This window comes from Lepisosteus platostomus, chromosome 10, assembly GCF_059453375.1.
Source record: "Lepisosteus platostomus isolate fLepPlt1 chromosome 10, fLepPlt1.hap1, whole genome shotgun sequence".
Lineage (NCBI taxonomy): Eukaryota > Metazoa > Chordata > Actinopteri > Semionotiformes > Lepisosteidae > Lepisosteus > Lepisosteus platostomus.
This window is the reverse complement of record NC_142620.1, coordinates 7,427,750-7,441,013: the sequence shown is the minus strand read 5'-3', so window position 1 is coordinate 7,441,013 and position 13,264 is coordinate 7,427,750. Positions and strand designations below refer to the sequence as shown.

General features: G+C 43.1%; 1 protein-coding gene and 1 long non-coding RNA gene across 8 annotated transcripts in view; both read right to left on the bottom strand.

Annotated features, from left to right (window-relative positions):
- Positions 1 to 523: 523 nt before the first annotated feature.
- Positions 524 to 7,723, bottom strand: LOC148653173 (uncharacterized). Its single transcript, XR_015941621.1, has 4 exons — positions 7,226 to 7,723; positions 5,326 to 5,431; positions 4,258 to 4,373; positions 524 to 3,426 (listed from the first exon to the last, which is right to left on the bottom strand). It is a non-coding gene; the product is annotated as an uncharacterized LOC148653173 (long non-coding RNA).
- Positions 7,724 to 9,955: 2,232 nt separating this feature from the next.
- The window catches only part of syt16 (synaptotagmin XVI), a 35,547-nt gene continuing 32,238 nt past the window's right edge, over positions 9,956 to 13,264 (bottom strand). For all 7 annotated transcript variants that reach the window (XM_088647819.1, XM_088647821.1, XM_088647818.1 and 4 more), the window contains one exon: positions 9,956 to 12,726. In XM_088647819.1, the coding sequence (XP_088503945.1) occupies positions 12,413 to 12,726 (314 nt within the window). In that variant the 3' untranslated portion in view covers positions 9,956 to 12,412. The remainder of the gene's footprint in view (positions 12,727 to 13,264) is intronic.

Sequence of the window (13,264 nt, the reverse complement as noted above, 5' to 3'; positions counted from 1 at the left end):
CGTTGCTGTCTTGCAGCACTGGGGCCCTGGGGTCAATTCTCGACCTGTGTGGAGTTTGTTTGTGTGTGTGCTCCGGTTTCCTCCCACAGTCCAAAGACATTCTGGCAGGTGAACTGGCTTCTGGGAAAATTGATCCTAGGTTTGAGTATCTGTGTTTGTGTCTGTTCTGCCCTGCGATGGACTGGTTATACCCTGCCTTGCACCCATTGCTTGCCAGGAGGTGCTCCAGCTTGGAACTGGGAAAAGCAGTTAGAAAATGGCTGGAAATATGCTGAATATTTCAGCAGGTAAGGTTTTACCTGAGCCGTGTCCATGTGTCGGCAGCCTCAAGTCACATGACTGTCTTTCATTGTGACGTTTTGAAATCCTGCGGAATATGAATCCTTTCAGTTCTGTAATCCAGCGGCTGTGCTGAACTTGCAGCCCTGCTGTAATTTCGTCACTGGGACACAAGATAGCAGTGTTGTAGCTCTGGTGTTTATAAGCACTTACAGTATTCACTTGTGAGAGAAACACAACGCAATAACTTCTGAAATTTATTTAGCACTCTCAAACAAAATAACATTTTAAAAGTATATGCATTCTTATGTTTTCAAAAATATTTTTAAATATTGTAAAATAGTGTGTGTATTTCAAAACCCAAACAAAACGTAATTCCGACAAGAAACAACTTTTCTATTTTTGCTCTTCCAGCGCAGTTTTCTTGTCTTAAAATCTGAAAACAGGTGTGCATATCGGACTTGTTTTGCCACATATTAAAATATATTATACTTGCGAACATTAATTTACACACATTATACAACTATAAATTGTCATTAATAAAATGCGAATTCAATCATCTTCGTTAATATCATAGTTCTTCCACTGAGATAAACAACGAGACGGAAAAAAAATCAATTATCCAGGGCACAGGTGCTTTAGATTTGAATTACCCGAATTACAATCATTGTCAATTTAAGTATTTTGGCACAAGCTGCAAAACATTCTTCAAATAAACACTGTCAAAAACGCTATATCATAAATAAATGATAAATTGGCCGGGGTGAAGCGGTTTTTAAATAGGTCCCTACTCTTCAGGAACCGTCAGTGATAAATCCTTCTCTCATACACCGCGGGGTATGTAAGCGCTAGTAGTGTACATTTTTCAAAAACGAATAAAAACACCATTTTAATCACGAACACCAAGAAACAGCCCATCGCCGTGTCGTATACAGCGGCTCAAGGTAACAAAATCCAGCTACTTTCAATGGAAATCTGAATTTCCCGCCCATCCACGATAAGACAAGTATCATGGCGGACCTACAAGTCGCTTGTTTGTGGTGTGAATGATTACGTTTTCTTGTGGTTATATTTCTGAACTTTCCTTAATCATTTCGTTAACAAAGGGAATTTCTTTCAACGACGATTTGAATAATAAATGCACCCCACACTGCAACGTACGGTATTAAAACTAACGTCATCTAGACAGTTACAAAGCAGTATAGAAACAATTCAGGTTAAAGGAAATGTAGGAAACAGTCGTAAAATATCGGAATCCTGGCAGTGATTGTACCAATTAATTAAGCCTGTCCTACATCGGTATTGGAAAAAAACAAGACGTACTCAAGTAAACTCATCTGACATGTCTTCAGCAGCATCGTAAACACATTATTAGGACACAATTAAAAGAGAATAAGGTTACAAAGGAAATAAACCATTGGATCCATTTTCCGACCTGTCATGGTCTGCAGACTCTGTGTTCTCAACCTCCAGTTGTTCTGAGCCGATTAGTTTGCATTTTTCAATAATCTCCATCTCATTTATAGAAATATCGATCCACTGAAACGCATCTCTTTTCCATCGAATTTCCTGTGACCAGCAGAGGGCGGCAAAACCACATCTAAATCCACCGTGGGCTGAATCCGTGGGACTGGTGCCGGTAGTCCCTCATCCACTGAATCAATACTACATTTACACGCCACTTCCACCACAAAAGCAGAACGCTTCGTTCAAATACAATATAACTCATGAAAAGCCTAAATTAAATGCATACAACCTTAAGTTTTATCATACCACTAAAATCAGGATATAGCGAACTCCATGTCTACTTCGTTCTAAAGAGCGAACTGAAGTCCGTGGTGTGTAAGGAACGCAGAAAGTTGCACAGAAGTTTTGAGACTGTTTTTGCAGGAGCATGTCCTCTTTAAGCCTTGCTGGAAACAACTCAGAGGATGAGTCTGCGCACTGGTACTTGTCAGCTACCACTCACACCGACACAAACCACTACCTTACTTCCTGGGGAACAGACCGCAGCGCTTTCAGCAACTGGCCTGTGTCCACAAAGCCAACACTAATCAAAATGGTGTCAAAACATACAACATCAAAACCCTAATCACTCTCACATGCAATTTCCCTTCCAATTACTGGAAAAATATATTCATAAATTCAGCTATTTAAAAGCAAAATGATTTGGAATCATCCATAGTGGTCCTGTAACGGAATTAATTTTCCCAAATGTGTTAGTAAATTATGTTCGTAACACAAACAGCTTAAAACACAACAGTACAGTACCATACAGCAGCACCGCTGTCAAAGTCTCATGACCAGTCTACAAAGATGCAACATTCTTGGCTTCAAAGAGGTTAAGCCATTCTCATGCCTTATTAATAAAATACTTTTTTCTCAGCAAAAGCAGATCGGAATAACCTTGAAAACATCAACTGTGCTTGTGTTTGCATAAGCCTTGACCTGGAAACTGTTTTCTAAAAGTTTTATTTTACCGAGTGCATTATTTCTCTCTTTCCTAATAACATTTGAAAGCATTGTAAATGTAACCAAATATCTGATTTCTCCAATTAATTCCTTGTGCTACTGGCCTTGAAACCAAGTCAATTAAACTACATTGAGGTGACTCCTAACAGAGCAGTGATGGGTAGGCATCACTGGCTACGACTTTCTGAACTTGACAGCATTTTAACATGCATGTAATCTGTTTCTTCGAGTCAATAAGACTGGTCACAACGTGCTGGTTTCCAACAGTTTGCAGCTCAGAAGGTGTCACCCATTGTCATCCAGTTTATAAACCAGTAGCTGAGGGCTGTGGTCTGGTGGGGAGCTGGGGTAGCCCAGTCCGTACAGGCAGTTCCCAGACCCGTAAGGCACCACATGATAGTGCTGCAGCTCCTCGTAGCTGAAGGGCTCCGCGCAGCAGTCTGCCACCACCACTTTCACCCGTTTCCTGCCGTCCCCGTACAGCAGCCCTTGCCCCGGGCTCCTGTCATAGGCCCGGAAGTCCTCCTCCTCCACCTCAGCCTCATTGTGGATCTTCCTCAGGAGGTTGTTGATCAGCACGGACCTGCGCAGGTAGGCTTCTGGGTCTTCCAGGAATCTGAGTTTCTCCAGGGACAGTTTTAGAATACAGCTCCGATCCTCAGGCAATATCAAGTGCTAACGAGAGAGAAAGAAGCACGAGAGTGTTTGGTCCTATATGCACCAAGCAAAGGATGAGGGAATTAAGGGGTGCGTCTTAAGAGTGCATTCTGGATTGACGCTACAATGCATTTTCACACACTGCATTGATCAATGTCAAGTCACATAGCGGAGAATGACACAGTGAGAGCTTCCAAAGCTTAGTCTGAAAGTATTGGATATGTAGGAAGATGGCACTCATGACTGAGTGGCCTCTACTCATGACAAAATCTTCTTGTGGATTGTTCCGTCAAGATGAATACTTCCTGCCACCAGATGTAGGTAGACTGGTATAGTGGGCAAAATACAAGAGGTGAGATTTGCAACGGTGCGAAGAAAAGGAAGTAGCATTTACTTGTGCACTTGTGCAGAGTGCAAATCATGTGAGTGTGCTACTCATGTGACATCAGGTGGAATGGTATGTGGGCTGAGACATGGGCTTGAATGCCAAACACATACACATTACTAGCCTAAACTACAACACAGCTTGTACTTCTGCCCTTGGCAGAGCAGTTAGCATGAATGTTTGTGTAGTAGGAGACATCAGCAGTGTTGTGATTTTGCTAAGGGGGCCAGAATGCGCAGAATTCTCTCTTGCATCTGGGTTCAGGAGCTTGCTAGCACTGCCCCACACTCAGAGAAAAGGGCAGATGAGATGGGCATTCACATCTCTCCATGACTCAAGAACACACACCAAAGAGAAGTTCAGCAGCAAAAAAAGACGTTTGCTGCACTTAGACAATTACACATCACAAGCCAACAAAGCAATGCCAGAAATAATTATCCCATAAAGATAAAAGATGCTCTTACTTTCTGAAAATACCCATGGTAATCTCTCTGTAAATCCTCCTCTTCTGCATATTTTCTCTTAAAGTAAGCGACTTTCGACGTTGTTGATCTACTTGGTCTGTCTTGGAAGGAACTGGCTGTTCAAAGATACAAAGTGAAAAAAGGAATTGCTGTGTGACTGACAATAATTCAACATGCAATCTCTCTGGGTTCCTGAAGTTCCTGCTGTTGCTGGTTCACAAAGCAGGCAGAATTTAATTTCATCAGTGTTTCCACGGATTGAATGTGAATTTCTGATGTCATTATTTAAGATGATTGAATGACACCAATGAAAATAACGACTAACAGGTCCCAGCGTTTCTCAAACAGTATGGCAAATTGAAACACTATGGGACATATAAACACCAAAAATCATGTACTGTTTTAGAGATACATATATCTCATACAGTATGTCATTTTCATACATACAAAAAGTGAGTTTCTAATTTGTTTGAATTTGATGCTAAATACATCAGCACTTTATTGTCATGGATTACTAACAGAGTTGCACAACATTTTGTTAGATTCACCCCTAGGGATCTGTGCCTCTTTTTCTTGGAAGAGAATTCAATATCAGATATTGTCAACACTGAGAAAATTGGAGGAGTGGATGTTCCCCAGTTGGGCGCTGTGTGCATTGTGAGAACCACTGGGAAATTCAGAACAATTCATTTACAATTTGAATTGGCAAGGACATCATCTTCAATGTCTTCTTCGAGCAAAATCGACACCCCTCACAAAAGACATCAGGTCTGAGAACTCCTGAAACATGAAAGAGAATGCTTTACTTTTGCCTAGCTTCATCTCAGGAACCCAAATGAACAACCACCTCGCTCCTTATCCCTCATCCAAACAGAAGCCTGCTAATCCAGCCAGTAGGCAGGTTCTGGGAAGAGACGGGCCATTCACACAGCGCTGCTGTGATTTCCTTCTGGAGTTGCATCATCGAGTCTGGAGCCACAGCTGCAAAGCCACGTTATGCCTAATCAACTGCATAGTGCTGCAAGAAAAAGGTGAATAATCCCACAAGGAACACAAATGAAAACGTACCTGAAGGAGATCACAATCAACCGTCAAACTGCTCTCTGGAATGGGTCCCTGTGCTCTGAGTCAGCCTCTCCACAGTGAACATTGTTTTAGAAGCTCCTCTTTACAGCTGTGTATTTGATAAAGAAAGGCTTTAGGGGTGGCACTTAATCCAAGCAATAAGTGTTAGTAGGCAGATTGCCTAGAATAACAAAATGTGCACTGTATTCTCACAATGTTGCAAGAGAATCTCAGAGACTTCCTGACATTAATGATTCATGCAATATGAGCATTCTTCAAAGTCATTGCACTATGTCCAGTCTCAGTTCAATCACTGGAAACAATATGCAAACCTATTGCTTTTCCCATGTCTGGAATTGTCATTCCACTGCACCGCACGCAATAGTGCCAGAAAGAGAACGTGTAGACAATTCACTGACACCAATTATTAATGGCAAGCAGCAAAGCCACCTTTCACACGCATGGTCATTCAGCAATAACATTTCTACTTATGGAGTTCAACATATGAGTTCAGGAAATGTATTGGATTCGCTTGGTATATGCACTGCATTCCACAGCACTGACGAGCTCAGCAATTTGTGCCCAAAAACAGTTATTACACTGTGTTCTAGATTAGCGTGGACTACTATTAAATCTAAATACAGGGCTGTTTGTGTAACACCTATCTCATACAATACATTCTAATTCACCGCTTAATTACAGCTGCTTAAAAAGACAGAATTAAAAGTATAAATAAAAAGTCGGGTTTTTTCATTGTTAAAAAGCAGACAATATGTCTGAATTAAAATGTAGACATACAAAATAAAATGACCAGACACCTTCAGTTGTGAGTTGAACAACATTTAACATTTCAGTATATACATTAAAGGATTTGTGCATTTGTTTCCTTGGCTTACTTTGATTCTGTGCAAGTTTTAGCGTTTCTCATTTTAAAAAAAAAACAATTCATTTATTAATTTACTGAGCACAGGGGCGTCTACACGTTTCTGCGGTCGGAGTGCCCAGTCTTTATTTTTCAGGCTGAGTGAATTTGCAAACCTACAACAGCTCTAAAGAATAATCCTTCAAGCATTTCAAGCATATTCATCATCATCTATTTCTGGCAGATTTTAGTTAAGCATTATTCTTATAATTAAAAAAGGTCAGCTATCTACACCCCCCGATGTTGGTAATTGGAAAAAGAAACAGTTCCGTAATTGTGTATTTTAAAATCTGATGGTCTCTGTTGTAATAGTTCAAGGGCAATATTTTTCCACTTCATTTCGAGAGATGTGCGTTCAAAAGACTTAGTTTTTATACATCGCCGGTCTTTAAATGGTGTGGAAAGCGCTCGTGAGATTACACTTCCGCAGTAGTTGTCAGTCAAACCGCTTAATGTATTGAAATTATTTAACGATTTACTAAATCGTTGTCCCCCGTGCCGTAACAGGTATAGTTTCGTCTCCCAAAACCCTTTAAACTGCAAGTTCCTGTAGTGTGCAGAAATCACAGCCTGCGAGCGTCTTTGCTCCGCTGTCTAGCAGCGAATAGCGACCACTATACTCCGCTACAGAGAGCAAGACAGAGAACGCGAGTATCCGCGACATCCAAGAGTGAGGCAGGGAATGCATTCTTCAAAAAGAACAGAAAAATATTTTGCACTTTATGTCAGACCAATTAAAACACAGTCGCTGGTAGCGTCGCTAAACACTCTTGTGATTTCTGAAGTGTTTTATTTTATTATACACAGAAAAGCAAACATTCCCCGCCGCGAATTTAATATATAGTTGAACCGAGAAGACAAGAAAGAAACTATAACGTATGAAACACGTACACAGACCCGGGAGTATATACTATAAAAGTGTTTTTCCCTCTGTTTAATTGCAGTTCGTTGTTTTTGTTTTAAAAGAAGTTAAACAAATACCTCTTGAAGGTTACTCAAGCTTGCCGACACCCAAAGAGCTGGCAGATCAGTTGAATTGGGATGAAAATTGATCCTCGCTCAGAGCTAGTTGGGTTAGTCTCCGCTCTGTTCCTGTCCGAAGCTCTAACATTGAGTCTCTTTTGTTATATGCGTCAGCTGTCCAGATCCAGGGACTGACTGAAGTTTCCCTTTTATATCTAGGCGCTGTATCGCTTTCCCAATAACCCCCTTGAAACACGCAACGCTCCCAAGATCTTAAAATATCCCTTTTTTGAGCAACAGGCAACAACACAGCTGCGCCGCAGTCTCATTGGTCCTTAAAACGGCAGATGTTTCTTGTTGCTAGGAGCGTTGCTAGGCGATGATGACGCTCCCTCATTCTCAGCAACATTTCGACTTGGGTGCTAGATTTCGCATAGTGAGATGTTTTTTATTGACCGCGGTGCACGCTAAAAGGAGAGGATATCACAGCACGGATGACAAGGTGCTCTTTGGAGAACCCCAAAAAAAAACTGTTTCGCCTTTTTAGTCCAAGTGGTAATAAAATGAATTTGGTGCTGCGAGCCCATTTTTGCGAGTGCAGCAGACATTTGCCGGGCAGGTCTGAACTGGCGAACGCACACAAATAGCTTCACATTACTTAATGTACTCCTGTCTGCGGATAATAATATACCTTCAGATCTCGACGTGTGTGATCTGCAACAGGCTGCCCAAGCAAATGCTTCGTGGCACCGCTGGGAACTATGCAAAAGAGGCATCAAGTCTCCCCCCACACGACCCTTAAAAGTGACCCAGATCTGAAAGTCGGGTTTATTCCACGGTACTGCTCATCGTCAAATCATTTTTAATGTATTTATTGTGACGTGGGTTTGTAACATTTAATTGATTTATTGTGACGTCGATTTGTAACATTTATTATACTACTGATGCGCTGGGAGACGTGGTAGGTTTTGCTGACGAGGTGTCCGGTAGAACAGTCAGGTTTTCATCCCAGCCGAGTTCTCTACATCGCTACAGTAGATTCATTGAAGCTCATTTTTGTTTAGACTTATATTTCTTTTTGTTTCTTCGTTCAGTCCTGAGTGTCCAAAATACCCAACTTCATATTTCCTGCAACGTCAGCACACAGAACTTCACACAGCATCTCCTCCACCTGCTGGCAGTTGCTCTCACTAGTTGATCACCTGATAATGAACAGACTTATCAGACACACACCCGCAAGCAGGAATGACACTGTGACAGATACGCCCACGAGGGGGAATGATGCTACAACAGACACGCCCACAACTGGGAAAGACACTGTAGAGGATAGCCCATAACTGGGAAAGACACTGGGAAAGACACTGTAAGAGACACCCCACAACTGGGAAATACACGCCCACAACTGGGAAAGACACTGTAGAGGATAGCCCATACAGTAACTGGGAAAGACACTGGGAAAGACACGCCTACAACTGGGAAAGACACTGTAAGAGACACCCCACAACTGGGAAATACACGCCCACAACTGGGAAAGACACTGTAGAGGATAGCCCATAACTGGGAAAGACACTGGGAAAGACACTGTAAGAGACACCCCACAACTGGGAAAGACATGCCTACAACTGGGAAAGACACTGGGAAAGGCACTGTAAGCAATAGCCCACAACCGGGAAAGTTACTATAACCAACATGCCCACAACGGGGAAAGACACGCCTACAACTGGGAAAGACACTGTAAGCGATAGCCCACAACTAGGAAAGATACTATAGCAGACACCCCACAACTGGGAAAGACACTGTAACCAACACGCCTATAACTGGGAAAGACACTGTAGAGGATAGCCCATAACTGGGAAAGACACTGTAGAGAATACCCCACAACTGGGAAAGATACTATAGCAGACACCCCAAACTGGGAAAGACACTATAGCAGACACCCCACAACTGGGAAAGACACTGTAACAGACACGCAGAAGGTTGATACCAATTAATTTTAAATTCTATTTGACCTCCTAGGAGCTGAAAGCAAATTTCTAAATATGCCCAAGATAGAAAACTATAATCAATTAGCTTGTGATTAAGAACGCAGTTGTAGCAAGACCAGACAACTTGGTGTTCCTCCAGGCCCAGAGTTTGGATCCACTAATCTAGAACACATCCAACCATTCACAGTCCATTAAAGTAAAACACACCAGTACCATTACCACCCCTACTTCCATTTAGTAATCACACATCAAAACAAATGTCTGAATCATTACATAAGGCATATGGTCAATGAACCAATGGCAGATTCAGAAAATAGTTGATATACTTTGCTATGTAGCTAAATGTCTTTGCACCCAACATTCATCTTTTCAGTTCTACTGATTCATAAGCCTGTAGTTTCTAGGAATTCTAAAAAGTCATTCAAAACACAGGAACGCAAGATGTTGTGAAAGGCAGAGGAGCTTCAGGTCACAGTAACTGGCTCTACTGTTTCTGCCTTTCCCTTGTTTTATTGAAAAGTTCCTTGAGATGATGAGTCAAGAAAGGCGTTCATGAAAAATTACAATAATCTCTATGTGTTGTTACTGAGCACTGTGCTCTTCTGTCCCCAGTCTCTGACCCTCACAGAAGGCGAATGCTCACATCTTTTGTTATTACTGTGGGTGTATGCAGCCTTAATGGCCTTGAAGACAGAGAGAGCACAACGACAGTGAAGAGAAAAAAAAACAAGCAGTGGTCACAATTTACTGAAAGGCCATGAAATATGTACAAAACATATATTATCCTTTAATCATTGCATGCATGGTACAGGCACTGTACATGTACAGGATTCACTGGTCCATGCTTCCATTGGCTAACAGAGTAGTACATTTGTTTAGCAATGCATGCTTATTTCAACACAAGGCTTTCTCATGACAAGTACACTCCAAAATCCCATACAGATTCTTAGCTACAGGCACTTCATATACATGTAATCTGTAATACAAAAGATGCATGCCGTACTGTATAAAAGTTCTTTTAATGCATCCAGAAGGTGATTCTTACTTTAAAAATATATATGCACACAACAACATGAACTTCTACCATGCATATGTGACATTTGTTACCATCATCTATGAAATGCATAGTCAAGATAGATTCAGTGCCGGTGGCTTCCTTGTGCCAGTTTGAGAAGATAGAATAAAAGAGGGAGGTTTTGAATGCTGAAATGTCACTCTCATTAAGATCTTAGTTTTTTTCCTCTTCCCTAGAAGTACCACGTGGGATTTTTATCATTTCAGGGAAAAAACAATGAGTTTTGCAAATTGAACACTTCAGGAATACCAGTAAAAAAATCCACTGTGTAGCACAGCAATTTCATTAATCTTGTCTTCCCGTAAATGTCATCAGCCTCCGTGCTACAGTAATAATAAAGCAAATCCTGGTACAGTTAATGAAAGAACTGAAACGTTCTTTTCCCAGTCATCATTAGATAATGTTGTATTGTTCTTTTATCTTAACTGCCTAAATAAAATGGCACCGGGGGACAGACAAGCTTGATTTCTCCATTGAGACACCGTATTGCCACCCTTAGTCAGGACCAGAAAGCAGGCAGGCATGCGCACAGTGTTGTTTTAATCATCACACAACAGGTGGCCACATCTGGATGCTCCAAAGAAAACTTAGGATGCATTCAAGCTTATGAACTCAGTCTACCGTAGTGCTAGTCAGGCCAAACAACCAGCAGCCCTGTAACCCTGGAGTGTGTTTGATATACTGCACATTGCAGATTGTGTGTCTGTCACCGGTCTGCCAGGGAAGCAGTGCGTGTCCTTTGGCCATGTTAAATATTGACCTTGGGTGGCTTTAATGTTGCAGTGAAGCCCCCTGCACTGCCACAGCTGTGGTCTTGGAAACAGTACTCCCTTTGCAAAACTAGTGGTCGCACATCTCTTTCCAGGCTTTGCCGCCATGATTATAAACTGTTAAATGTCAGGAATCTGTGAGAGAGTCTATATTCCTGAGGGGACAAGTCAGTTGAAGTGTCACTTTGAGGCTTCCATGGGGAACAACCATCTTGGTTCCTGTAGGGAATCAGGTGGAGTCGGTGAAATGGAGATTGGTGGCCCGCAGTTGATTACAGGGGTAAAGTTAATTAATTAGGAGTGTCTCTTTTGGGAGGAAAGAGCAGTGGAGAGAGACAGAGAAAAAAGACATGCATTAAAGTTAAACAGTCGCTCTTGTTGGGATGTTTGGCATTAGGACAGCCTCTTCTATGGCCAGGGAAAAGTTCCTTAAAGTGCAGTTAGGACTCTTTTAAGGAGTCAGGTTTTGTTTGGTTTAGGAAGAGGACTTGCTGGACTGTAGAAAGAAAACAAACTGTCTAGGGGACTAAATTTGAGACAAACACTGTTAATGGGCCATCTGACACGGCCCTGTCAAACAAAATAACAACGGGTGGAGGTAAATAAGGCGCTACGCCTCGTAGCTGTACCCGGACAGCATGGTGAGCCAGGAACAGGGCACTGCAGCTGGTGTGCCAGGAGAGAGGAAGGCAGCAGTAGTAGACCCACTCTTTCATGACAATTCACATTCAGGAATGAAGGCTAGTTGACATTAATATCTTCCGAAAGGATATTACAGCAATCAACAGCTCTCAGAGCTCTTCTGTCAAAGAGCGAAACATTGAGCAATCTTAAAAAGCAGCTGGACTTTTTTTTTTGGTATTTTATTATAACCCAGCCTTCCTATTCATCTCAGGGCAGATGCGACTCGAGTGGCTGGGTGCAGATGGATCTACTGCACAGTGCGTCACGAGAATCTCACAGCTCCGCAACACAGTGAGAGACAGCTGCTCTGCCACCGAGTCTTGAATCCGCAATGAACGAGCACGGGGAGTCGGTTAGTTCCTCTCCGGATTGAGCGAGCGGACTTTGGGAGTGAATGCAGGGAGAAACGGATGAGTTCCGGGGGGAACCGAAAAAATCCACCCCAGATGCCTGCTGCAAACCCGTCCCGAGTGGGGGGGAGGAGGCCAAAGAGTGGGGTCCCCGACACACAGTAGACGCGATGCCAGCAGGCACCTGCTCTTCGGAAGTAGGCTCCGGTCGCGGGACAGAAGTCAACGCCTCCCGCGGATCCAGGCAGGCAGCAGGAGCTCCTGCCAGGTGCGGGCCAGTCTCCGACAGGTGTGTACGAGGGTGGTGGGTGGAGGGGGGGGATGGGGCGGGCGGTAGTCCTCTAGGACTCCAGCAGGACATGCCAGCGGCAGACCTGCTGGGCCTGGCACTCCTTCATGTCCTGCCAGTGGGCCTGCTCCTCCTCGCCGCTGCTGTTCTGGCCCAGGCAGACCCAGCCAATCATCTCCTTGCGCTTCATGCTGCGGCGGTTGTAGATGGAGACCATGAGGGTGACGTCGGACAGCTGGAAGAGGGCCACCTGGAAGATGAAGGTCTCCTTGTACACAGGGTTGGGCTGCCCCCTCCGGATGGAGGTCTTGCAGCGGGACATCTCTTGGCCCACGGAGTTCAGCAGCGTCAGCTTGCCGTAGGTATCTGGGCGAGAAGGAGGAGCGCCGTTTTAGGGAACGCACCCACTGCTGGGCTCTCGCCAAGAAGCAGCACATCGCCCGGTCACCGTGTGCGGGCTGATGACCGAAAGCTTTTGGTCCCTGAAGTTTCAAAACTTCTGATTTCCCTGTCTAATTGAATGTTCTACTCAAATTTTTAGTTTAAAAAAAAATAGAATTTTAGGAAGAACTTTCACAGAACCGACTGGACAGTGACATAGCTGTCCAGTAACTGTGACACCACTCATTATTAATTGTCTAGAAGAAGCACACAGAGTACTTAAAGCCCAGGCTGGCACCTTTCAAACAAAAGAGAACCAATCCAATTTGCAGCACATATGATGCTGCCGTGGGCTACAGTGCTTCTGGTAAATGCTCTCATTAGATAAACTTGTTACCTTCCTTCAATACAGCGAAGCAGAATCTGTCTTTTTCAAAGGCTTTTTTTTTTCATTAGTGTTGATGTTCTATTTATAAACCCTGTATTTTCACAGCAGTGAGAGTGATTAGGCAGCGTGATGAGA